This window comes from Gallinula chloropus, assembly GCF_964237585.1.
Source record: "Gallinula chloropus genome assembly, chromosome: 3".
In the NCBI taxonomy this organism is placed as follows: Eukaryota; Metazoa; Chordata; class Aves; order Gruiformes; family Rallidae; genus Gallinula; species Gallinula chloropus.
This window is the reverse complement of record NC_140087.1, coordinates 25,075,956-25,100,107: the sequence shown is the minus strand read 5'-3', so window position 1 is coordinate 25,100,107 and position 24,152 is coordinate 25,075,956. Positions and strand designations below refer to the sequence as shown.

Below are 24,152 nucleotides of genomic sequence, written 5' to 3'. Positions count from 1 at the left end.
TCTAGCAGCAGGTGCAGTGCCCTGTTTGGGAGCTGGATGAGAGCACTGCTGGTAACACACCGATGTGTCAGTTGTTGCTGAGCAGTCAAGGACTTTTCAGTTGTTCATACTGCCCTGCTAACAAAAGGGTCGGTGGTGCCCAGGGAGCTGGGAGGGGACACAGCCAGGACAGGTGACTTGAACTGGCCAAAGGGAGTACTCCATACCAGTCATGTCATGCTCAGCATAAAGGGGAGCAGGTGGGGGTAGGAGCGCATGGCTCCAGGACACATGTCATTGGGGATGGTCTGGTTTTGGGACAGGTCTGAGCTGTAGGGCCTGGTGAGAAACAGCATTGTGTATCACCAGTTATGTGTATTTTGCTATAAAGCTCTGTTATTGTTATCTCTCCCCTTTCTCAGCTGTCCCACTAACTATCCTTATCCCAGCCCACAAGGTTTGAGGGGTTTTTTGTTTTCTTTTCCCTCCCTTCTCCCCCTGCCCCCACAATTCCTCTCCCTACACCCTCTTAGAGAGAGCGGCTGCGTGGTGTTCAGCTCTTGGCTGGGGTGTGAAACCACAAAAACAGGTTTAAAAGAGAAGAAGCTAAAGTAGAGAAAACGTACAGCTTGAGAAGATCCAGATGGGACTTCCTTTTAGAAATTGACCTCTTTCTAGATTCTGACTCAGAAGAGCAGGGCCCTGCCAAATCACAAAGCCGCCGAGGACTGCCAAGTATCTGAAAGGAAAGGAAACAGAAGTTACTACAGGATTATCTAAGCATTATTTAAATACAATAAATGACTCATATGTATATCAAGCTCTGGAGCCTGACATAGCAGTACTGTAATTTCTCATAGCAAGGGAAAACAGTACACTGATGTTTTACATATTAAAGCTAACTTTCCTCTTTAGAGACAGAAAAGCAGTTAGAGAAGAGCACAATATTTGACAAGAATCCCATACAGAATGTTCTCCAATGATTTACATTTTTGACTGAATATGTTTCAACTGATACTGAACTCAAGACAATCTGTATGCCTAAATATAGAGCAAATATCTTACATTATATTATATACAAAAGGGGGCCTTTCTCATAGGTCACCCAGTTAGAAAATTAGTTATGAAAAGATAGGCAAGGTGATTCCTCCTGACTCTACCTGCTGGGTAGTTTATTGTTAATGCCCATCAGGAAACAGTTTTACAAACAAGCCTGCATTAACAGGCAGAAAGAGGCAACATATATGTCCTGCAGGAAACAACATTCGACTGAGCTTTCCTAAAACTCCACTTGTCATCTTGCTGTTGTTTAAAATTAGAGGAAAACAAGTGCCAGAGTGACTGCCAGTTCAGACAGCAACCTGATTTCTCAGGAGGAATATTCTTCAGACACAGAATAGCCTAGGGAAACGTAAGTTAGAAAAAAAATCCTCTAAGACAGACCAGTGACTACAGAAAGTTGCCTTGTATTTCACAACATGAGAAGAAAGCCAGGTCATGATTTCAGCTGCTGCTCAGTCTCCCAGTGCTCCAGTTCTAGTGCTGTCAGAGGCACTGGGCAAGAAGCCAGAACGTAGTAGTCTTGACATTGCCACTTAAGACACTGGCAGCTTCCTTGTGGCTATTCTAATAAAGCTAAAGGAAACTGTATTTCAAAAACCTGGCCCATAACCAAGGCATATACTCACCTTAATGCCTGGAATACTACACTGTGGGGATGAATGCATCGTTCTAGCAAGAGCAGAGAGGGAGGAAAGATGCCAGAGAAACTGAGAACTGGATCACTATACTGTATCTCACCCAAAAGAGCAGTCATGATTCAATGCTAAGATCTGTTCCATGCAGAACTACAGCATGAATGCTGATGGAGTTGCCATAGCAGCTTGCATTATGAAGACAAATATAGCCACTACAAATATTTTTAGTTTTCCAAAGTTGTAAGAGTGGCTTTGATGTAACAGCAGTGCTCAGAAAGGGCAATTTCAACATCCCTAGTGCTAAGGTATGGAATGGACAGGTATGCACATATCAGCAACATTAACTGGTAAATAAACATTTTGCTTTACAAGCCTGGATCTGCTCATATGATTATCTTACCTCCTTCATAATTTTGATGGCTTCCACTCGGTGCTGAGGTGGTGGGTAAAGCAATATCCGGTGATAGAGTGACTGCAGCACAGGCTTCATGGATTCCACTGACCCCACCAGTCGAACCAGCTCTGCTGCAATATAATATATGGTCCGTGCGACAGGCCCGCTAAGGGCAGGTGCTGTGGAAGAACAACCTGAACCCCGGCCATGATCAGAGATACCCGAGGAAGGTGAATCAGCCTCAAGGCAGATGCTGCTGTGAGCAGAGGTGATAGTTTTGTCGTGGATTGGATTTCCCAGGATTACTACTAGGGCTGGACACAGTTGCTTCCTGAGAGAACAAGAAAAGCAGCAGATGGTAACTGGAAAAAAATAATCTCACAGAAACAGACTGAAAATAACCCACGGTTAAACGAGATACACGCTCTCGTTTTAATGAACAGTCCACGGCAGTGGTTAGATAGGATAACAAATTACACCAGGCTTTTTCCACCTCCTGAGCGTCAACACACTAGTACATATGGAAATACTTCTGGGTGCTTTATAAACATGGTACTAATTTTGCAGGTTCCTGTTGCTGCACAGCGTCGCCCTTAACAGGATAACATGCCTGCCTCTGTCATTGGCTGCTACCTATCACAGGTTAGAAATTCTGGGTTTCTACTGCCAAATAGTTCTTCTTTAGTCCAACCTGGGAGCTTTAAAAAAAACCTGACAAAACCAAAACCCAATCTATGTTAACTAGAAGGCCTGATGTTCCATCACTGAACCGCACATGCATGTATTTTAACAGCACCCTTAGTTGTGAGCCTGTTTTGATGGCTTTTGAGAACATAATTAAAGCACTCCACAGTCAGCCAGTTCACATTTTTAACTCCTCATATGCCAGTACACACACAGTAAAACACAGTCCTTCCTTCAACCGTCTTTCTGTGTCAACACTCAAGTGAAATGATCACACACCAGCAGGTGACTGTTCTGTGGAACCAGAGCCAAAACCAACAAAAACAACACTTTGTTGTGTTAGCTGTTGTATCAGGCTTGCACTCACATACTTGACATTTTAATTCAGTCTGCCAGACCCTAATTTAAAAAGCCAAGTGCTGCAAGAAAATGCAGTCCCAAACCTGATTTTCACCCAAATGCCTCAGAGGTTCAGCTGGAGGCTACAGCAAGCACCCAGTGGCAAGCAACAATTCAGCATAAAGAGTAACACATCCTCAGTAAATCCTATTTTCTCAAGATTTTTATGCAGTCCAGAAGCAGTTTCATTGCTTCTCTTAAAGTGCTTGCTACAATAGTTTGGCTTCCTCAATTCACAGAAAGGAAAACAGTTTTTTATCAGACACCAGATAATTAATTTGAGTCTGCTTATTCCATTTCTTTCTCCAGTCAAGTACACTTCAAAACATATCAACTCATTGCTTAAGAAACATGCCAACCTTGAAGCAGGTGTGATCACAGGATGCAAGAGCAACATATTCCCCACACATCTTAGTCCCATCAAAGTGCTTCTGTATCAAAACTACGACTGTCAGAACAACACAGAACTACATCTTGTCTGTCTGCCCCCTTCTTTATCTTCTGTTGAGGACTGACTACAAAGTGCTAGCCAGAGAGAGTTGTGTGCACGTAGGCAACAGCTCCTTAAAGAACAAAGACAGCTATCAGTTTGATTTACAACTTCACTAGACAGCTAATGGATTACCATGTATTTAGACTGTTATATAGTCAAAATTATGTTTGCAGTTTAAACTATTTCATGTCTTCCCAGTGTTTGCTTCCACTTCATCTAAAGTATGTAGCTGGAGGATGCCTAGTCCTTGTCAGCAATGGAGGTTAAGAAGTCCTGCCCCTGATGGCTTACCCTCCTGATACACAGTCACAATCACCTGTACATTCACTGTGTAAACTGGATCATCAAAATTACATACATTTAAAATAAAACAGGAAGTGTCTTCTTTTAACAAAGAACATCTCAGTGACCTTGCTTATAGGATGCACATAGGACAGCTTCTTTCATCCATCTCCCTATTTATATCTGTGTGTAAATGCCCACATTTGCCTTTACGAGTGTGGGTGGCCTGTATCACTGGGTCCAAATATTTCTCTGTGCATACTTGTGTCTTTTATGGTGGGTTTTTTTAAAATATATATGCACTTTGATTTAAGATACCTTATTGCATTTTAATGTGAATCTTGTCATGTCTGGATCGGTAGCTAAGTCGCTGTTTTGATCACAATCAATTTTACTAAATTATTTGCAAATTTTTAAAATTAGTCAATCATTAAGTACTGCTAAAATTTAACCTTCATTTACTTTATACTATTAATAAATTCTGAACTGTCTAAATCGTAACTGTGTCAAACACCTTCATCTGCAACAAAGCATAAACAAAGGATTGGGTGAAATTCAAGGATGGAAACTTCTGCAATGGGTTTCCCATGAAAGAGAGAACTCTGCTCCTACATTAGAACCCCCAGAAGCCTCAGTATGGGATCCCTGCTGAGTGACTTCCCAGGCTGGAGCCACTGATTTTCCTGGGACACCATGGGAAGTTATGGGTGCTTCTGCATGCTGCATCCTTAGAATCGGGCACAAGTCAAACCCCTTCCATTTCAGAAATTACAGGGTAAAAGCACAAGAAACATAATTACTGTTATCAGTGACATATCTCTTAGCACAACTGCCTGCCAAAGTTGCAGGATGGGCATGGACTGTGTATTAGTTACATTCTTGCTTTATTACTATGACTCCATTATTCGAATGCTATTAAAAAAACCCACTATTGCAAACAAAGAGAGGAAAAATTATTATTTCAATGGCTCTGAGGTGATGCTATTAAACAATTTAGAGGTATGTATGAACACTAAAGATGTTGAGACTTTCTGGTGACATGTATTAAAAAGATGATTTGCTGATACAGCGAAGCACCACGAAGACCATATAGCCTCAGCCCTTATACAACACGTGTCATAAACATTTCCAGTCACCAGCACACCACCTGACATTAATTTTGCTTATTTTCCAGTATTGCTGTGTCAAATAAGTAAGAATCTCTACAGCACTGTCTTACAGTAAGCAGATTATTTGTGCGTTTAATGCCACACACAAACCCAAACCACTGCAGGAAGCCTGAGAGATTTTCTGTTCTGGCTAAGTACATTAGACTTCATTATAGTAATAATTCACTGCAGGGATTTTAATGTGCCAGTTGAGCATGAGGTTCTAACCAATCTCATACGATGCACAGAATGAACCGAAAGCAGATCAACAGCAAGTTCTGCTCACATCTGGAGGTTTATTACAGGATTGTTCGCATGGCTGGAGAAGAAGGTCCTTTTATACTTACAAACTGAATATTTGCATTATGTACTCACCATATTAGGTCAGTGAATCCTTTGTGCTGGTGCATGCTGGGAGAGGAGCTGTTTAACATGGAGAGGATGCATTCCAAGTAAAGAAGCTGAAGTTGTCGATTGTCACTGGCAAAGAACAAAGATGCCATTCATGTCACATCAAAACAAAGATTATTTAATTGTCTAAGGTAACTACATAAGTTTACTTGAAAATTATACCCCAATTTACATCAGTGATTTATTTTGCTTCTTCTTATGGATTTACAACAGTGTGATCACCTTTATCATCCCATGTATTTTGTACTGATCACAAGCAGTGATCTGCTACTTATTTAACTAATAGAAAATAGAAAGAAAAAAGATTTAACTCATCAAATTTCAGATTGAGGAATTAAAAAAAAATCTATGTGAAAAAAAAGAAGAAAATAGAAATAATTATTCAAATTCAATCTAAATCTTGAAGAGGAAGAAACCCTTAAACAGAGGAAAAGGAGACAACCAGAAGACTTTGGACTATTGCATAGTTTTCTTCCGGCAATCTGAAGGGCATTTAGGCTGCTCTCTTATGGGTAGTTTTTCTCTTTCTTTGGTGACAGCCACAATGGTGAAAAGTCAGTCTACAGGCAGAAAGTCACATGATGACCTGGTTACCTTTCAAGGCCTTGCCAGTTGCTCTGTCAAAACCATAAACACAAAATGAGCTTCCTGAAAAAGAATGTGAAAGACCCCACGGACCCCTGGAATTGATACACTTGTACTGTAAAATGTGTTTGTACCTACTCTCAGGATTAGCTGCTGGATTCAGGAGACAAGCAAAGCTGAGGTCTGCATTATAAAAGCAGCTGTCCATGCCAACTCTACTCACATTCTGGTTTTCATTCCTAAAAAGTCTAGGGTTTAATCATTCTTTTTTGGTCCAAGGTGAAAGCTGGAGGTATGTATGTTCGGATATATGACAGTAGGTAAAGGAAGCTATAAAGAATGGATTTATCCTAACTGAAATTAAGGAATGAGAAATGCCTGCTCACTGCCTGAATTCCTTTTGTTCCTGCAGGTGAATTTTCATCCAAGTAGAACAGTAGCTGTTTCATATGCCACACAGAAAATAGTGAATCCTGAGGCTCAGAGCTAGATTTCTAACTCTGTGCTAAAGGGTTTAAAATTGCCAGCTGGTTTTATATATCTGTATCTTAGAGGCAATACCATTTTCCTCACATCAGTCCACACATCTCTGTAAGGGTGCACACATTCCATATACAATTCTCTTCTTTTCTGACAGCTTTTCTTATAATGTATCTATCATCAACATCCTACAGTTGACACTTGCATGGGTGTGCACTGGGCATCCCTGTGCTCTTGACTGCTCTTACATCTCTCACTACCAAACTGGTTTCCTGCAGGTAAGAAATTAATATTGTTCTCCTGCACACCTCAGCATAGCTGTTGTGTTCATACTGCTGCTGCCACAATCTCCAGAGTCACCAGTGGTCCTGAGAAAAAAAAAATCACCTCCCTGAACTCTTCCTTGTCACTCATAGCTCTGCAGAGAATTAATCTTCAGGCTAAGAAATTAGAACAGGCAGTACAACATACTAAAACCTCACTTCACTGGTTGGAAGGTTAGAAAGTTAAGTTGCTGCCAACAAAGTCTTTTGAAGGAGACACCAAAATCGGCCTTGAAAGAAGTAACAGCTTTTCATTCATGGAATTAGTTCTTTAACAAGCCATCCCCACCCTAATTGAATTTATTTTCCTGTTTCCTTTTCAATCTGTTTTAATTCAGGAGAGTTTTATGGGGATCTGGGATTTCAGGTAATTTTTTTAAAGACTTCCAGTGATTTTCAGAGATTCTTTCAGGTAGTTTTGATATTTTATAACTAGTATGCACACAATTAAAAAACCACCACAAAACATTCCTTTAGAAGATTCACAAACATGCTTTTGTTTTCCCAAAAGCTGCCCTGATAAAACAATGCTAAATAAGGTGATCTTCCCATTCAAATCTTGTTTGTTAGAACGATTCATGGGAGGAAAGTCTCTAGAAGAACTGCACACAAAGATGCCTGTGCTATCTTTGGCTTTGGCACCTTCCTGAAGATGGCAGAGTATATACAAGGAAGTACCAATGTCTCCTTGTTTTGTATTTCTCCCATATCCCTGATTTCATCACGGGCTACTTTGAGGCAAACAGTCCAATGGAAGGGACATGACACATTTAAAATAGTTTCAGATTAGCTTTTTCACTACCATTCAGCGGGCTTGCAATTGGCAGTAATAGCAAGTTACATCTTATTTTACTGACACAGAAACCATGTCATCAAGCAAGAACTTGTTCTTCCTTCAAATCTTTCAAAGTGTTTCCAGCTTGCTGTATTTCTATTTTTTAAATAACTGCTGTATAATGTTTACATTGCTTTTGCTTGGTTTGTCACCTCTCTAATACTTAAGGCTTTTTTTGCCAATTTCCTAATAGATCATTAGTCAAGCAATGCAAGAATGCCACGGGAAGTAATTTTTAACTCATGAGTAAGTATTTACTGCTACAGTACTGGCCAACAAGGGACTCCAGTATTTCAACGCTGTGTAACACCCTACTACTGCCCATAACAACTGCAGTTTGAAAGTCAGGCTCGTGGATTTCAAAGTAGGTAGAGAATATGATATTCCTAAATTTAAGGAATGCTTTGGTAATGCAAATTATTCCAATTGGATAAATGCTGCCTTTCTAAGAAGGGCATATTAATTAATTCTGCATATTAAATGTTCCTATTATGTTTTTCCATGTCTTTTTGTAATAATTCTCTCCACAATAGTTGCTTTCAAGCTCAAAAAGAAAACATCTCCTTTGACAACTGTTTTGCTGCTGTAGAGGAGTTACTTATAGATTGGATTTATTGGAAGCTCTTTAAAGCTCAACAGTGCACAGTCAAGGCAAATTAGCTTCTCATCTCAAGTAATAATTAAATTAATGCATCATGAACAATACTTCCTCTAATAAACACTTCATTTAAGCACAGCTTTGCTCCATAATCCTAGAACTACAACAGTGCAATCACGTATCGGTGACACACTCAATCTCCAGGTAAGAAATTCAAATTATAAACTGAAATAACTCACTTTATGACAGCCTGGAGCTTCTCACAGAGCACAGTGAGGACAGATACAACATCATCACAAAGAGACTCAGCTGAAGTACCTCCAAAAAGGACAAAGATCACATGCATTACATATGTGCAGCTGGATTACAACCTCAATTCACTGCATATACTTTCAGAGTTGGATGAAGCGTCTAAACAATGTACAGCACTGCCAAAATTCATGGAGAAGCTGCAGTAGGAAAAGCCCTAGACAGGAAAGTGTAGCTTCACACTATGAAAAAGCAGTTATATTAAATCTGGAGAGTGCATTGATTGCTTGCATGCATTTACAGAACATTAACTGAAATCTAATTCAGATAATAAAATAAGTATATAAATAATTAATTTTAAAAACTACTGACTCCAAGACTTCTACAGCTAACATTTCTGTATCTCTCCCTGTAGTTTCTCTCAGCTACACAGCTTCTGATGTCTGATCAGATCTTTATCTTAAAAAGGGACACTTGTGCACTTGAAAGATTTTGGTCTCCATCCATACAATCTCTCCTGCAGAAGTTCACCAGGAATATCAAAAGCAGGAATTATTTTTACCTATAAGAGAAGATGGTGAACTTAACCCAGAATAGAAGTAGAAAGAATTATCTTGTAAAATAATCATTTGGTCAGTGTGAACACATCTTTGCTAGTGATGCACTTTCAAAAGCTGCCACTATAGAAACTGCATCTCTGCCCTGAAATACAGTAACTCCAACACTTCCAGTCTCCATGTCCTACTCCATGAATTTGTTTCAATTTAGGAAGTAAAGCCACTCATTAAAACTTTCTCCAGAGCACTGAAACGCCTTAATTACAGAAGTTATCACCATGGTCTAAATGAAGACACAACTGAAAACACCAGGAACTAACAAGGCTGTTTTAGCTCCTACCACAGGTAATATCAGGCTATACAGAAGGTAAGAAATCCCGATAAGAAGCAATTCTTGTCACATCAAACAGTACTGTGCTGATGTAAAGAAAGTGAAGAATACAAAAGCTGGATTGGAAGGAGTCGCTAAAAAAGTTCTACAAATACCTTGAGTCTTGAATTTCTGCAAGGAGTCATGGTTTTCAATTGTCTGTTGAGGAAAGACAAAGGTGGTGTAATCAGTGGAAACGGAAGGAAAACCCTGTAAAAGCAATACTTCAACAGCACAACAATCTATGTCCTCTAACAGTTTGGGGTTTTTTCCTCTGTTACAGTTTTTTTAAGTGAAGCTTTCGCTAACATTTTCAAAAATTCTTTAAGATCTGTATTAGCACTCATTTAGATTTAAGGAATTCACATCTCAATGAGCTGAACTAGGATTTGTAATCCTTAAGGGATTTCCCACACCTCAGAAAAACTCAGTAGAACCAGCATGTAAGCCACATTGAAAATAATTGAGAGGAAAGCATAGTCTAGATTTCTCAAAGTGATTCGAAACCAAAATCAATTGAGTATTAGAGAGTTTATCACACTGTCATCATTATCATTGTAGTGTCAATACAATTAAGGGCGTCAGTAAATGGAAACGACCTCTTATGTCATTCGGTTCAGCTGCGGTACAGGATCCTTCCTGTCAGTGCACAAAGGGGTCAAGCCAAATTCTCCTGTCAAGCACCACCAACAAACTGCCAGGAAGTAAATGCAGCTTCCTACTTTCACCTACTCCCCCGCTAAAAAGAGAAGATCAACTTTCAGATCCAAACTGAAATGTCAAAACTACTGCTTTGGAATTGGTTTGGTTGGGTTTTGGTTGTTGGTTTGTTGGGTTTTTTGGTAAATGTTTTGGCTGGTAAAATGAACCTACTTAGCACAGACAGAAGATAAGTTTAAGTAAATGAATTAATTCTGTTCTGCTGTTGCTCATCTAGTCTAATAATCCAAAATAGAATTGTTCATTTAACCCAAAACAGATGTAAAGAAAATAATCTGTACAACTACAAATAAACAGAAACTGACTTTTACAGATAGTACTTTTTTGATAATAGTACTGTTATGATAATATGATCATAAATCTAAAGCAGCATGAATGAATGTAAGAAGCCAATGAAATATTGCATGTGCCCAGAACATTTACAGTTTTGCTGACAATGTGCTGGGATTTCATCCAAACAGCTCTCAAGGATTTTAATAATGTAATAAAGGTGGGGGGTTTTTTGTTTTGTTTTTTTGTGAACAACCAAGCAAAGAATTTTGTAAACTTAAATTATCTTTTGAAAAAAAAAACAGAAGAAAAGCCTCAATTACACTTTCCTTAGTTGAAAATTTGTTTTATGTAAATATTTGTCATGCAAAAAACTTTGGCAAAAGGATTTCAATGAACTTAGGAAAACAAGCAAACAAAAGAAAGCATGGAAAAAGCCAAGGCAGCCTGACATGAGAACAAAGCCTCTTTCGTTTAATGGAAGGGGGAAAGAAAAATAATCAGCAAAGTAGAGCTGACAAGGAGAGAGCTGTTTCTGACAGACTGCTCTGAGGCAGGCGCAGTCAGAGCCCAAAAAAGCTGTTAAACAGGATTAACTGTGTAAGCACCAAATAAAAGCCGTAAGGCACAACAAGCCAGTACAATACACTGCATTCAGAGAAACAAAAAGGTAAGCAGCCATCGACGTGGAACCATTTGCTGATGCCAGAAGGCTCACCATATTTTCCTGCTTTTGTCGTAACTGTAAAGTCAAGTCACTCAACATTTGGCTGAGGGTTGCCCGCACAGCGGTGTTAATGCTCCGCTGGTGACAGCTAGATACATATGTCTCAATGCAAACCTGATGAGGAAACAAGATAGCAGTACATAGATATGAACTGTAACTTACCAGTAACACATTTTAGGAGGATACCAAGGTCTCTTGCATGCAGATAGTCAGCCTGCCTTACTAGCCCATACCGCTGTATTAGCACACTAGAAGTTTCCAGCAATATGGAAAGCTGAGTAAGTAGCATCTCGAAGCACCATGCAATTCACCTGTTAGTCTCACAGCTGCAGGAATGGTAAGGCAAAATTGGCAAAGCATTCCCCTTCTATCAAATCCAAGTGAGTTTGGCACTTGCCTTGCTCTGTAGATAATTCCTTAAATGCTGCTTTGATTGTTCATTTCTAGATACTTATATGTAACTATCACCCTCCCAAGTCTGTATCTGCAAGGTAAATATTGTCCAATTATTCAAAGTTGTTGCTTCTGTTGTATGGGTATTTGCCACTTCTTCTACAATTAATTATATACTGCAGCACATCTGAAAGCCTTTGCAGGCCCTTCCTAATACAGAGAACACAGTAGTGTTGCACCATAAACACCACAAACAATTTTAATAACCAAGGGCTCCTCAGCTCCGTGATCCCACAGGAGCCACAGGTAGCAATGAAAGAGCACTGATTCACCAATCCAGTTCCTAGCTGCTCATACCGTGCTGCTCACAGGTTTTTGGCGCTCTGTTGTGACCAGAGTTGTGCTTGACTTTTGTCCCCAGGCGATGTTATACAAATAGTTGCCAAACCATCATGCAGCTAGGATCCTGAGGACAGCACACTGCAAAACACAGCTTCTATCCTTGATCAGATTTTCTGTGGGAGGTGTGTTGGGTCTCTGTAAGAGCTGCTGTAACTGTAGTAACCACTGTAACTACCACACAGTAACTCCTCTGGGGATAACAGTTGATGGAGCTGAGAGTGTTTGCAACACAACTGTACAATACTATCTTCTCAGACTGTGATCTGAAGAAGCAGTTTTGGTCCTTTGGCACACCTTGAACTTCAGCACTAACAATGACCATAAACCAAAAAACAACCAAACAAAAAGATGGTTTGCAGCCTTTTCAGTCTTTGTGGTTTTATGTTTTTATTCTGCTGTCACGCTATGGTTCAGATACTCAGCTAGTGAGAACCATTGTGAACATGCATTAAACTAGCTGTGATTTTTTTAAAAAATATATAGTATGTGATATGCATGAGCATACATAAATGCATGTGGTGTACATTTTTAAATAAGAAGGATATTATGTGATGCAAAGCTATTTTTATAGTTTGCTAATGAGGATGAGCTTTTAAGAGGGAAAAATTAAAGGGATCTGATTACATAGGCTCATCAGTATTAACATATGCACATGGACAAAACTTTCATTGTTTCTAACTTATACTGAAATGAAAACAAGCTACTCCATTGACTAAGAAAGGCTGTGGTCTCAAGGCTATAAAGTTTAAGATTAATATGTTGGTGGCACACTTCTGCATTTGCTAGAGTGGAGTGGAAAACAATACAGGTATGTTCCTAAGACACTTGAGACCTCCTCACTTTGGGCAACCTCACACCTCAGCAGTTCAGTAATGCCACAAGTACAAGAAAGCATGACTGAGTTTCTTGGATACAAACTATATCTCAACTGGGTGATCCAAGACATCACACATGGAAGCTACTTAATTATGGCTCTTGCTTTATTTTCCCTTATTTCACAACTCCTCTGAGAGATGGCATTGCAGAGCTTTTCAAGTCTGTGTGTATTGCTTGTTATGGCATGCTCAACACACAACGCAAATAAACTGAGACTCATTATCTCCTTTGACAATACACTAGAACAGGTTACAGCTGTATGCATTTCCATGGTATCAAAGACCGAGTTGACAGCATATCTCAATCGTTTTGCTCTTTTTCAAGATTTTGAGATCCCCCCCCAAATAGCTAAGGGATTTTATTTAGCTTGAGAACAATCAGTCAGTGATGAAGATAATCTTGTAAGTTAAGAGAGGGCCCGGATCAACTCTGCCTGACATTCACAGATCACCTGAACTCCAGAGGTCAAAAGGTACACCCCTTTGCAGAGGCCAAACCATTCCAGTGCTGCTGAGATCATTCTCTAGAGTTGTAAGTCTTTTTCTGGAGTACCTGAATTAATTGATGAAATACCATTCTCAGAGGAAGGCTGACTTTCTGGAAAGAGCATGGTTGATATCTCCTTCTCTTCCCTCCCCATGCCAGCTAATGAGCAACAGCACTGTCCACGTGAGCGCCGATCCTATGGAAGGCCTGTGTTCTAAAATGGCTGGGCAAGATACCTTTTGAAAAGCCATTGATGAAGAAGCACCAGTAAAAATGTGAGAGCTCAGGGCCCCGAGGAGGTGTGCAATGGACATTTTGATCATTTCATGCATTCGGGGACTTCCGGCTCTATGGCATGCAAAACACAACTAAGAGCAAAACACAGGAGGGTTAGCCAGTGAAACACAACAGAGTCAAACAAAACAAACCTCCAAAAGGTAGGTGGGAGTAACAAATACACACATAACAACAAGCAACACCACGAACAAAACTTTCTTGAAGGGGTCTAGGCAAGCATGGGAAGGTGCATGCTGTAAGATTTAGTCTGTTTTCAATATTCGTAATACTTAAGCCACAAAATGTACTACTCTTCATATTGGCTGCTTCCTTAATTTGAAGCTGGTTATATACTGGAAGATTTCAGGTGCTATTATTTTGTACACATCAATTCAGAATGATCAGACTGCACAAAACTGACAGATTGTAGCCTTCTTAGCCAGAGAAGGTCCTCAAAGAGTTCTACCAGTAATGCAGGCAGCAGCCTTTTCCATTCTGCAGTAGCTCCACTTTGCTACAGAGGGCAGGCTGGGAAAGCTAAGGGACAGGATTGGAAAGAAATGCCAATTAGCAGGGGTGCTGAAGAAGAAAGCTCCTCTCTGCCACCTCTCCCATAGAGCAAGTCAGAACAAAAAATGCCAAAGCTTAGCAAATGTTGAGTTCAGAAATAATTTTCTGCTCCCTACTGCTCATACTTTGCAGAATTCAGACAAAGGCATATATAGTCCTGCAGTTAAAGTCTTTGCCTTACCTAAATCCTGGTCAGGAGGAACCTGAGGAAACATGTATGTGCCTGGTGGGACTTGCTAATTAGAAAGGCTGGGGTATTCTCAGAGGGAATATCTTCTTAAGGAGTGTGGGTAAAATAGCTGTAACTCTAAACACTCCAAATAGAAACACACGTGCTCTGTCTTACAGCTATGGGTACTTAAGTTCTGTTTGCTTTGCTGGCACACCTCATTAGCCTGCATCACTTCCTGTTCACTTTAACAGAAAAAGGACAAACTATCATTGTGTTAATTTGCGCCACGATACCAGCAAAAGGCTTTTAAGAGCTAGGCTAGCCTTCTGGGAATTACAAGTAAATGCAATTACCAAGAACAGCAAAGGTTATCTTTGAAAGAAAATGGCCATTTTTCAGGATGTTTAAGTGAGTAACAGCTCTGTTACCCTAATTTACAGAGAGAACAGAAAGTATTTTTCTTACAGCTTATAGCACACAGAGCTTGACTGACCATTTTCACCCAGTCATAGACAGTGCTCTTGAAGACTGAAAACTGAAGGGTTTAGAGCCATTAAATACTTTTCCCAGCAAGAATTTTATCTAAACTAGAGCTCTTTACCTACAGCAGAGAAATGTATTATGCTGAATTTATCAGCTTTTGCCTTGTACTTTAGAAAGTGTGCTGAGAAAAACGGCAGAGAAACTATCTGTACTTTCCTCAGTTTGTGACACTGATGTAAAGAGGGTTTAGTAGAACTTTAAAAGCTGTGGCTTGCTGAAATTACCAATTGAGTGCATCCTTGCTGCAGCATCTACAGGTGGGGCTTACAAAGACTTCCAAAATCAGCCATACCTTATGGTCTCACATAGTGTAAGAGGAAACAAAGTCTAAGCTGTGAAGGACATCTGGAATGATTACTAGTTGTTGGGGTTTTTTATCCTGTATGTTATATACACACCATTTCTGTTGTATCCCTGCCTTTCAAAGCCTATTTATGACAAACCAGTAGCTGTTATCTTTGGTTCCTTTTTATCCCTACAATCCCAGTCTTAGCTTCTGACAAGACAATGCAAAGCCAATCTTATTCCTAAACTTAGAAAATACCAGGTAAAGTGAGCTATTTTCAGGTGGGATTTTTCTTTTTTGTGAAAATCCACCCCAAAACCACCCAAAATCCTAAAACATGAGAACGAAGACATCTCTAAATGTCTACCTATGCTTGCAGTGTAGGACATGTAAATAACCTTTACACTGTTCCACGGACATGAGCGCTCCCCATACCCTGTTGACAGTACAATGTTATAATACATTCTGTACACACGGTGTGCGCTGCGCAGGAAGATTAAGTGTTCCTGTGCATCTTCTCTGACCTGACCAACCTACACACTGTACTAAAAATATCACCCATCTACAGAGGCTCGCCGAATAGGCCTGCAGATATGTTTTTCTAAGCCAAAGATTCTTTACAATTTAATTCAGACTAAAATATAATGGAAAAAAGAGAGAATAGTGACTGACAGTGCCAGGACAATACCACGTTATTTAGAGGTGTTGTAAATCTTTTGTGTGAATGTATTAGGAAGAAGATATGCACAAGGGCAACAAGACACATCGTGACACTCGTGCTAACATGGCATGTTATGGCCTACACACCTCTCTTAAGGAAGCTTCATTAGTTTTACACTTGGGCCAGGTAAGGAACCAGAACAGTGCTATGTTATAAAGAACTCAAGGAAATTTTTCTACTGCAAAAAGCTAAAGTAACTAAAGTAACTATGAGGAGCAGTAAATATGCAAGATGCTGTAATACACAGTTATCAGTCAGTTTCCAAAAGCACCTTCCCATGCAAGCCCATCAATAGTTGCAGAACTATTACTTCACACTAGACATAAGGTAATACCAGTCCTTAAGATGTTAATTGTGATTTGGACTAGTTCAGTTTCAGGGTATGTATGGAAGACACGCTCTAGGTACCATTAAGATACACAAGCAGTAGTACAATAGAGTCACTTACCTCAGCAATCTTCAACACTGAACTCCCATTCAGCTCAAATGTGGAGGTATATGTTATACAGAGCAAGACCTTGAATCAAAAGAGAGGCAAGAAAAAGTTAACTTTCATCTGTTACTGCCTCCCTTCCCCACGCACATACTTTTAGCCACAGCTCCTCCCATTTCTAGAGTAGACAGCAGATGCTTCTGAGCTCCACATGTTACTGGGATAAAGAGATGGCACAAAGAAGTTGCTTCCTCCCGAGAGGTTGCAACTGTTGGTCCCAAAGGTACAGCTCAATGGATTATTTATTGGTCTTCTACATCCAACCATGGAAAGAAAGACCATCCAGTGGATCAGTTCTGGCCTTGGACTCAATAGCCAGAATCCATTCATATTTTAACCACAAACTTTGCATGATTTATAATCAGTTCTTCCATTCATTCCTATTAGTATAACAAAGGAGGAAGGAAAAATTGCATGCAATACAAGTAATTACTTAGGTGACAGAAATATGTATTATGTGAAACAAGTGATTAATTACTGCTTGACACAAGGATTTCTCAGCCTGGGATATTTCCATTAAGTGTATTATAGTCAATTGATAACGAACAGCTAAAACAGTATTCATGAGGGAAGGCTAATACTGTCTTGAATTCAAATAACTAAAAGCCCCATCCAACACCTTATTTTGAAGAGGAGTGGGAATGTCATGTGATCTACTGGGGATAGTATGGTCGGTGAGTAGGGCAGTGTGGTGAGATGTCTTTAGTTCCTGGAGATGTCCTGTTTCATCCCTCCCTCCCTCAACACTGAGAGAATCTGAGCTACTGTCCTCTCTCCTTCAAAGCATAAAATTACCTGAGAGCCAGAATTTATGCTTTGCTTGGTCTGAAATAGCATGAGTATCTTGGGGTAAGTGTACCAGCAAATATCATTCACATTAACACTAACATATCAGTCCCTACAGCTTCTCAGCTCCTCAGAAATACTGTTCTCTGCTTCACAAGGAAATTTGGGGCATCAGATAAGTTACTGGCTGTGACCCATTTCTCTTACTTATTACATGCTTTTCCGTGGCACTAGGTTTTTATTTAATGGGTAGGTTCTGTGACAGCTACTAATGCACAACACCCTGGGGTAATCTCATTAGTTTACAATGCAAACCAAGCAAATGACTTTGCCGCAGTATGTCTGATCAGAGCTTGCAAGTTAAACAAAAAGAGGAGGCAAAGAGATGCATGTTTGGCAAGACTACTGCTCTCTAGTTCCTGTAAAGCATCAGTTTTCTGACCTTGTACTGTGTTATGCAGTTTCCACATTATAGTAGAACAGCAAAAAATTGTAATATAAGAACTTGAAGCAGGAAACTAGATCAACTCTCATGTGCAAGCTGTACCTTCTCTCTAGGTAGTGACAACCCTTAGAACCATCTTAACGCCTTCATAAAGAACAAAAAAATGCTGATCTGCAGGTTACAAGCAGCAGACATCTTTAATAAAGCATTACTTAGTATGCTGGAGCCACTGGACACCCATCATTACTAATGAGTCTCTGCTTGGGAGAATACTCCTGTCTGCACTTACTTTACACCAGGGAGGGGGAAAAATCCATTGCTGGAAAGCAGTCATTCAATAACTATAGGGGAATATAACTTCTCTCTACAATAGAAGCATTGAACATTAGCTACCTGCTCTTTAATGTACAGACTGACGAGCCTGTCCATGGATGAGGGTGCTATTTTCTGGATAAGAACGTAAATTAACAATCTTTGCATTTTAAGAGTCAGTCTGAAAAGCTTCTGTGCACTGAAATGCACTGCACCTTTACAAATGTATTTCTCAGCAGAAAAACTGTATTTCACTACAGGATGACATACTTTACTCTAAGGCTGGGATTTTTTTCTTTGCTTCTTTGTTTTGTAAATAAAACACCAGTCAGAAGCTCAATCGTATTCTTACAGATGATGGTTTAACTATAAGAAGTGTTCCATGGAACTCATTACATAATAGCAATTTTACATTAGACTATATACGTTATCTTGTTTTGAATTTCAGTCCTTCATAAATAAAAGCTGAGGAGCATGGTAAAAACAGTAGAGGTAATGAGAACAGAAAAGGACATATGACTCTTCTGAAGTACAATAGGTCCTGGACTAGAATTTCTTTTTCAGATATTCAGCATTTATCTTTAGAGAAAAGCAAAGTTTCTGCGCCAAGTTTCTCCTTCATAGTTTCCCTTTTCTGTAAAATGGGCAAAATGTATTTTCTCATCTTAAAAGTGTTATGCAGCCTACCTCATTATGACGAGGAGAGGTACAAGCTATAAAGGACTTGAACTTGCCAGAGAAGTAAATCTGTTTCTAATTATAAATGATTAAGAATGCTGTACTTCATATTTCTTAATGGGAACCCTGGAAATCTCTCTGCAAACTGCTGCATTTGGTAGGACATGGATAAGTGCCAGTGACAAGGAACAATGGTATCTTTTTTTCTTGTCCATAGGGCAAATCCTACAAAACAGACAAGTAAGTGGTCATTTATAAAATCTCTTGATAATCTTAGTTGTTCAGTGAGTACATAAGTTATGAGGTCTGTTATTTCCATCTGCTGTTAGGTCCATATTTGCAGAATTTAAAACTTCAAAACCAAACTTGTTTGGCAGTAAGTGACTTCAGGCCAGCCTCATAGCCAGCTCTCGGGCCTCACCTTCTAGCTGTTAATGACCCTGAACCTGTATCGACATTTCTAACCATTGTGAGAACTCAGCAGCTGGCTAAAAGATATATTCCTCATTTAAGACAAACCTGTGATTTGTACCCTCCATACACTGCTGTGTAAAACACAGGTATAGCACACAGTTCATAAACCCAGAGTCAGACATGTGTCACCTCCCACTGATAAATGTCTGCTTACCGTGCTAAGAGCCAAGGTGGACAGCCAGGCCCATGTCTAATCTTACTCAGCAGTTTGTGTGTTCTGATTTTCCCTTTATTTGCTCAAGTGACTTTCTTCTTTCTTGCACCATTTTGGCTTTGTACAGTTTGTTAATACCCAACACTTTCCACAGATCAAAAACTGGAAGCCATAATCTCCAATACATGGAAGTACACACCACTTTAGGCATTCTTATAAGCCCTTGCTCTTTGAAATCGATTTTATCTTTTTCTTTTTTTCTTTTTTAATTTTTTCCTACCTTTATAGAGCTGAACCATGAAAATTTAGCAATTATATGCATAATTTTTTTCATCTCAGGTGCCAATAATCTTCTTGAATGAATGACAAAAATCAGGCATCAAGCACAGTAAGGAAGGGATGAGCAAGACCTTGCAATGAAGCAACAGAGAATTACAGCAAAAACACTGCTGAGTTTTCACTGCTACTCTTTGTATAAATGAGATCTGGGAATTGGGAATCTAATAGCTAGAGAAAGGGCATATGATCGGATGCGATCAAGTCACAGGAGCATAAGGAGTTATCAACCAGCATATTCTAGGCTTACTCCACTCGCTACTGTCATCCCTCACAAATCATTTGCGAGATCTGAAAGATGGTCTCTGACCAAGGCACAAGATTGCTCTCAGCTATGATTTCCATCAGCACCACTGCAGGGCTCATTTACAGGCTTGGCGATGCTCCAGACACTCAACTTGAGTGTCTTCCCATTTATGTGGAACAAACAGGAAGACAGCAGGCTTCTCTCTGAGATTACTGGATGAAAAATGGGATTAAAACCAAACACATACATCATCATTCTGATCCACTAGAAACACTTGAGGCTCCAGACGGTGTATCTCATAGGCTGCCTAACTACCCATGACACCTGGTCTGTATTTAAGAAAAATTAAAGAAGAAACTAGGTTTTCTTGTGCAATGACATTTTGGTTTCACTGCCACTGGTAGTGGAAGTAGAAACAAAATTACAAGTAACACCATCAGTACAAAACTGAAAATCATCTTTTACTGTGTGTTACTGTGATGAGATCTTAATTGGTATGGATTCTAAACTACAAGAATATTTTCTTTTGAATAGAATTTATATGACCCTAGAAATAGTGTCAAAGTCACACGACCTCCAGGATGTTTTAATTGGCTTGCATTATCTTGCAGATGCCTGGATGAGATCATGTTTCCACAAATAGTTTATCCATAATGAATGTATTCATTTTAGCGACTGCTGAAGCTTTGACTATCACAGAACAAGAAATACAATTCCTACTCCCTGGAGGCACAGGGTACTAACTGTAATATAAGAGTGTACACATGGATAGCTTTCACAATAAGTAGAAACAAAAGATCTCCCAAAACAACAGAAAAAAGGTGCTTCTGATGATATAATGAAGGTAAATTGACAGAAAATGTAGAGGATTTGAACTGCCATGTTGTTAAACTGACACTACAATCTCTATATCATATTTTAGGAGAGGTCTCAAAGAAGGAATAAGTGGGAACATTTTTATGTTTTAAGACTTCTAAGTGTTGCTAGCCTCAAGTTCCTCAAATGCTTAGCAAATATTTGTAGTAAAATGCAGTTCTCACATTGAAGAGCTTATGGGGAAGTCACATCAAATAAACAAGGTGTGTGAGAAAGCAAGTAGTAACCCCCAAGACAGAGAAAGAGGGAAAAGGTACAAGGTATAAAACTTAAAAACAACTGTAATCTGCCATCACCTGTGGATGCTTCAGCATTTTGCTGCATTTATGTGCCAAGTCCAACATCCATACACTATCACTATCCTTTTTCTGTTCCAGCACTCAAAAGCCTCATTGGCAAAACCCTCTGAACGTTCATGTTTCTCCCAGTTGTGATGCATCTCGCCACTCAGTGTGCCAAAATCTGCAGCCACCTCTAACCCCTTTGTGGGACTCACAAAGGAAGCCCTTCCCAACTTACTTTCCTTGCACACTGTAAACTTGGGTGCAATATATGCTTGAATGATTCTCAAAGCGTTCCCGCCAGGAGGAAAATCCCAGCCAGAAAACGAGGCAGGACAGACAACCTTTTATCTCATTCAGTAATTTAACATTTTAAGCAGCCATCCAGTATTTATGCAAAACAGGTGTTCTCCTATTTGCCAGAATAACTAGTAACCTGTTCATGTTGCATTCCTTGGCTTTGAAGGAAAACAAGGGCAAGAGAAACGAGGTGCATTGATGAGCTCATGTACATTGTGTCACATTGCATACTGTACAAACCAGCAGACTTCAATTACAGAGAGAAGGGACACAGTGCCTTCCGAGAATGGGTAAACCCATTGCTATCATCAGCAACTGGGGCACTGTGAATGCACCAGGGGTTCAAACAAAAGGGCTGTATCTGCTATAGAAGAGCCTCACACACTACCAGCAGTAACATGCTGAACGGTCCCAGAACACCATGCCCCTTAGTTCACTGGACTCAAATGGAACTACTGATGAACACTGCTCATGGTGGCATGAAGCCGAGTGAAACTTCTGCTTATGTTGTACAGTTATAGAAGGGAAAGAAATGATCTAAGCAATTGCTTAATAGATATTGATCAGGTATTATTAACAGGTCTGACTGGAGCTTTTATCTTGAAAATTATAACACTCACAGTCAGGGAAGATTAAAAAAAATAAAGGCTGACTAGCACGGCCTAAATGGCATTTCCCACTTCACAAGTTACAGGCTATTTAGGTATACTATATTGCTTTCAAGTCAGAAGATATACAACCAAGCAAAAAAAAACTGAAAAAGGAGAAATACAGAACTGGAAAATACCAACAAGAAGTTTAAAGAGTTTTTTTTTTTTTAATTATATGTCTAATACTCCTTTTTTCATTTAAGAAAAATGAGAGATTCAAGTAGATCAGCCATGAAAAAAAAGTGCTATTCGGTCTCCTCAGAGTGCTTGGAAACTCCCCTAAAATAGGTGGGGGTAGAATTATGTATGAGGCAAAGAAACAAAAATGCAGAGAAATGATACACCATCCCCATAAAAATAACAAAACTAGGAAAGTAGTAAAACCCAAAAGAAAATGATACAAAGGAAAGGAAAGAAAGCATCTTTAAAATAAACACAAACTAAAAATCACTGATCTACTTAAAAAGTATTTTTAAGGCAATCATATAATTTTAAGGCAATCATATTACATACTAATCACAGAATCACAGAATTAATAAGCACAAGTAATTAATTAAAAAAAATCCATGGTACAAACAATGCTGGTTTAAAGGGGGCAAGGGCTGGGGATGGAAGACAGTATAATAAATAAGTTATAGAAGAGGGGAAAAGCCAGATAAGAACGGAAATTAATGCCCACTCATTCCTAATTACTAATGCAAACTGTGTGCATGCATGACAGGTATTTGAGTACTTTTCTTGACACGTGTGGAATCTTTTCTTTCTGCAGCAGATTAGTTTGTTCAACCACTCAGCAAATTACACCTATTGCTGTAAGAGTTACTTGGGCAAAGAAAAGAAATACATCAAACCCCTGCTCCTCAGCTGCAAGCCCTCCCCTCTGAGCTCAGTTTTCAGGTAAAAATGAAGCTACACGCATCCAGTACCAAACCAATCAGAAAGGATGTCAACACAGGGGTTGAAGGAAATCCAGAGCTCTCAAGGAAAAGGTTGACATCTATTCTGGACACCAAGGGAATTTTTGCACAGGGGAGAGGGAAGACACCTCCCTTGCCCTCAGACACATGCAAAATCCCACTGAAACGACACCAGGGGAACTTTCTGTGTGGCAATGTACTTTACAACAGCTCATTTAAGACTACTGTTGCAAGTCACTAGATTAATCCACAAGAAAATAACCCGAAGACGACCTAACTAGCAGCACCTCTCAAGCTGTCTGGCCTGCCAGAGGATTTTATCCTGTCTCCTGACCTGAATTCAGCAGATACTAAAGAGCCAGATAAACTGATTTTGTGATTGCAGCATCAATATTTAATTAATTAATTATGGTAATTAAAAATTACTATATTTTTTTCTCTCACAGGAGATACACACAAAGAGCTCCAGGGAAGTGGCCCCCCAGGAGCTGTCTGGCAGCATCAGAAACAGGTTATTGGAACATTTTCTCCTCAGCTGCCCCCAGGACCAAAAGGCATTAACAGCTACAGAGTTAACACGGGAAGCTCCTAAACAGAGATGGTCTAAGCTGTGGCTCATTTGGATTACATGTATAACTGCATGTAAAAGCTATGGCAAGTGACCTTTCCACGCCACTATTATGTGTCCCACTTGGCTAGCAGAACTTGGCACTGTCACCTCCAGTAAGTAACGTCCAGCAGCAGGGGAAAAGATTAAATTGGATGATATGAAAATTAAAGGGTCTCTATGATTCGGTTTTGTGATCCCCTGTCTCTCCAATTCACTTTCTTAATGGTTAAGCAATCTCCAGGCTCTTCGTATGTGTCTAAGACTGAAGAAAGTCTCCAAGAACTTGTACTTCCACACCAGACAAGTGTTACATTACACTTTCTGGAGCTAGGGACTTGCTACTTTCCACACTGGCACTGGAAAAGCTGCAGATATGATCCAATTCTCACTGCTTGCATATGCTGCACAGCACAGAGTACTGATAAAACTCCAACACTACTTACATTTCTACACTTCTCAAAGATCTGCAGCGTTACAAAAAAAAGGAATGCCACAAGAACTCCTAAATAACAAAAAAAACCCTTACATGAACAGCAAAATCTGTGTACTATTAATTCCACTCCTAAGCATGTGTACTGTAACACAGTATGTGGTCACAGCATATCGCAGGCTTCTTTTTCTCCTCACAGAATGGTCATACATCTGGAAACCTGGAAAAAACCCACTA

At 39.6% G+C, this 24,152-nt stretch overlaps 1 protein-coding gene across 1 annotated transcript in view; it reads right to left on the bottom strand.

Moving 5' to 3' along the window:
* Nucleotides 1–24,152, bottom strand: part of ARFGEF3 (ARFGEF family member 3) — a gene marked incomplete at both ends in the record, with an annotated part of 87,229 nt that overhangs the window by 35,523 nt on the left and 27,554 nt on the right. The window contains 7 exons of the mRNA XM_084260980.1: nt 606–718; nt 2,077–2,401; nt 5,452–5,556; nt 8,548–8,626; nt 9,601–9,643; nt 11,193–11,315; nt 16,375–16,443. Coding sequence (XP_084117106.1) covers nt 606–718; nt 2,077–2,401; nt 5,452–5,556; nt 8,548–8,626; nt 9,601–9,643; nt 11,193–11,315; nt 16,375–16,443 — 857 coding nt within the window. The remainder of the gene's footprint in view (nt 1–605; nt 719–2,076; nt 2,402–5,451; nt 5,557–8,547; nt 8,627–9,600; nt 9,644–11,192; nt 11,316–16,374; nt 16,444–24,152) is intronic.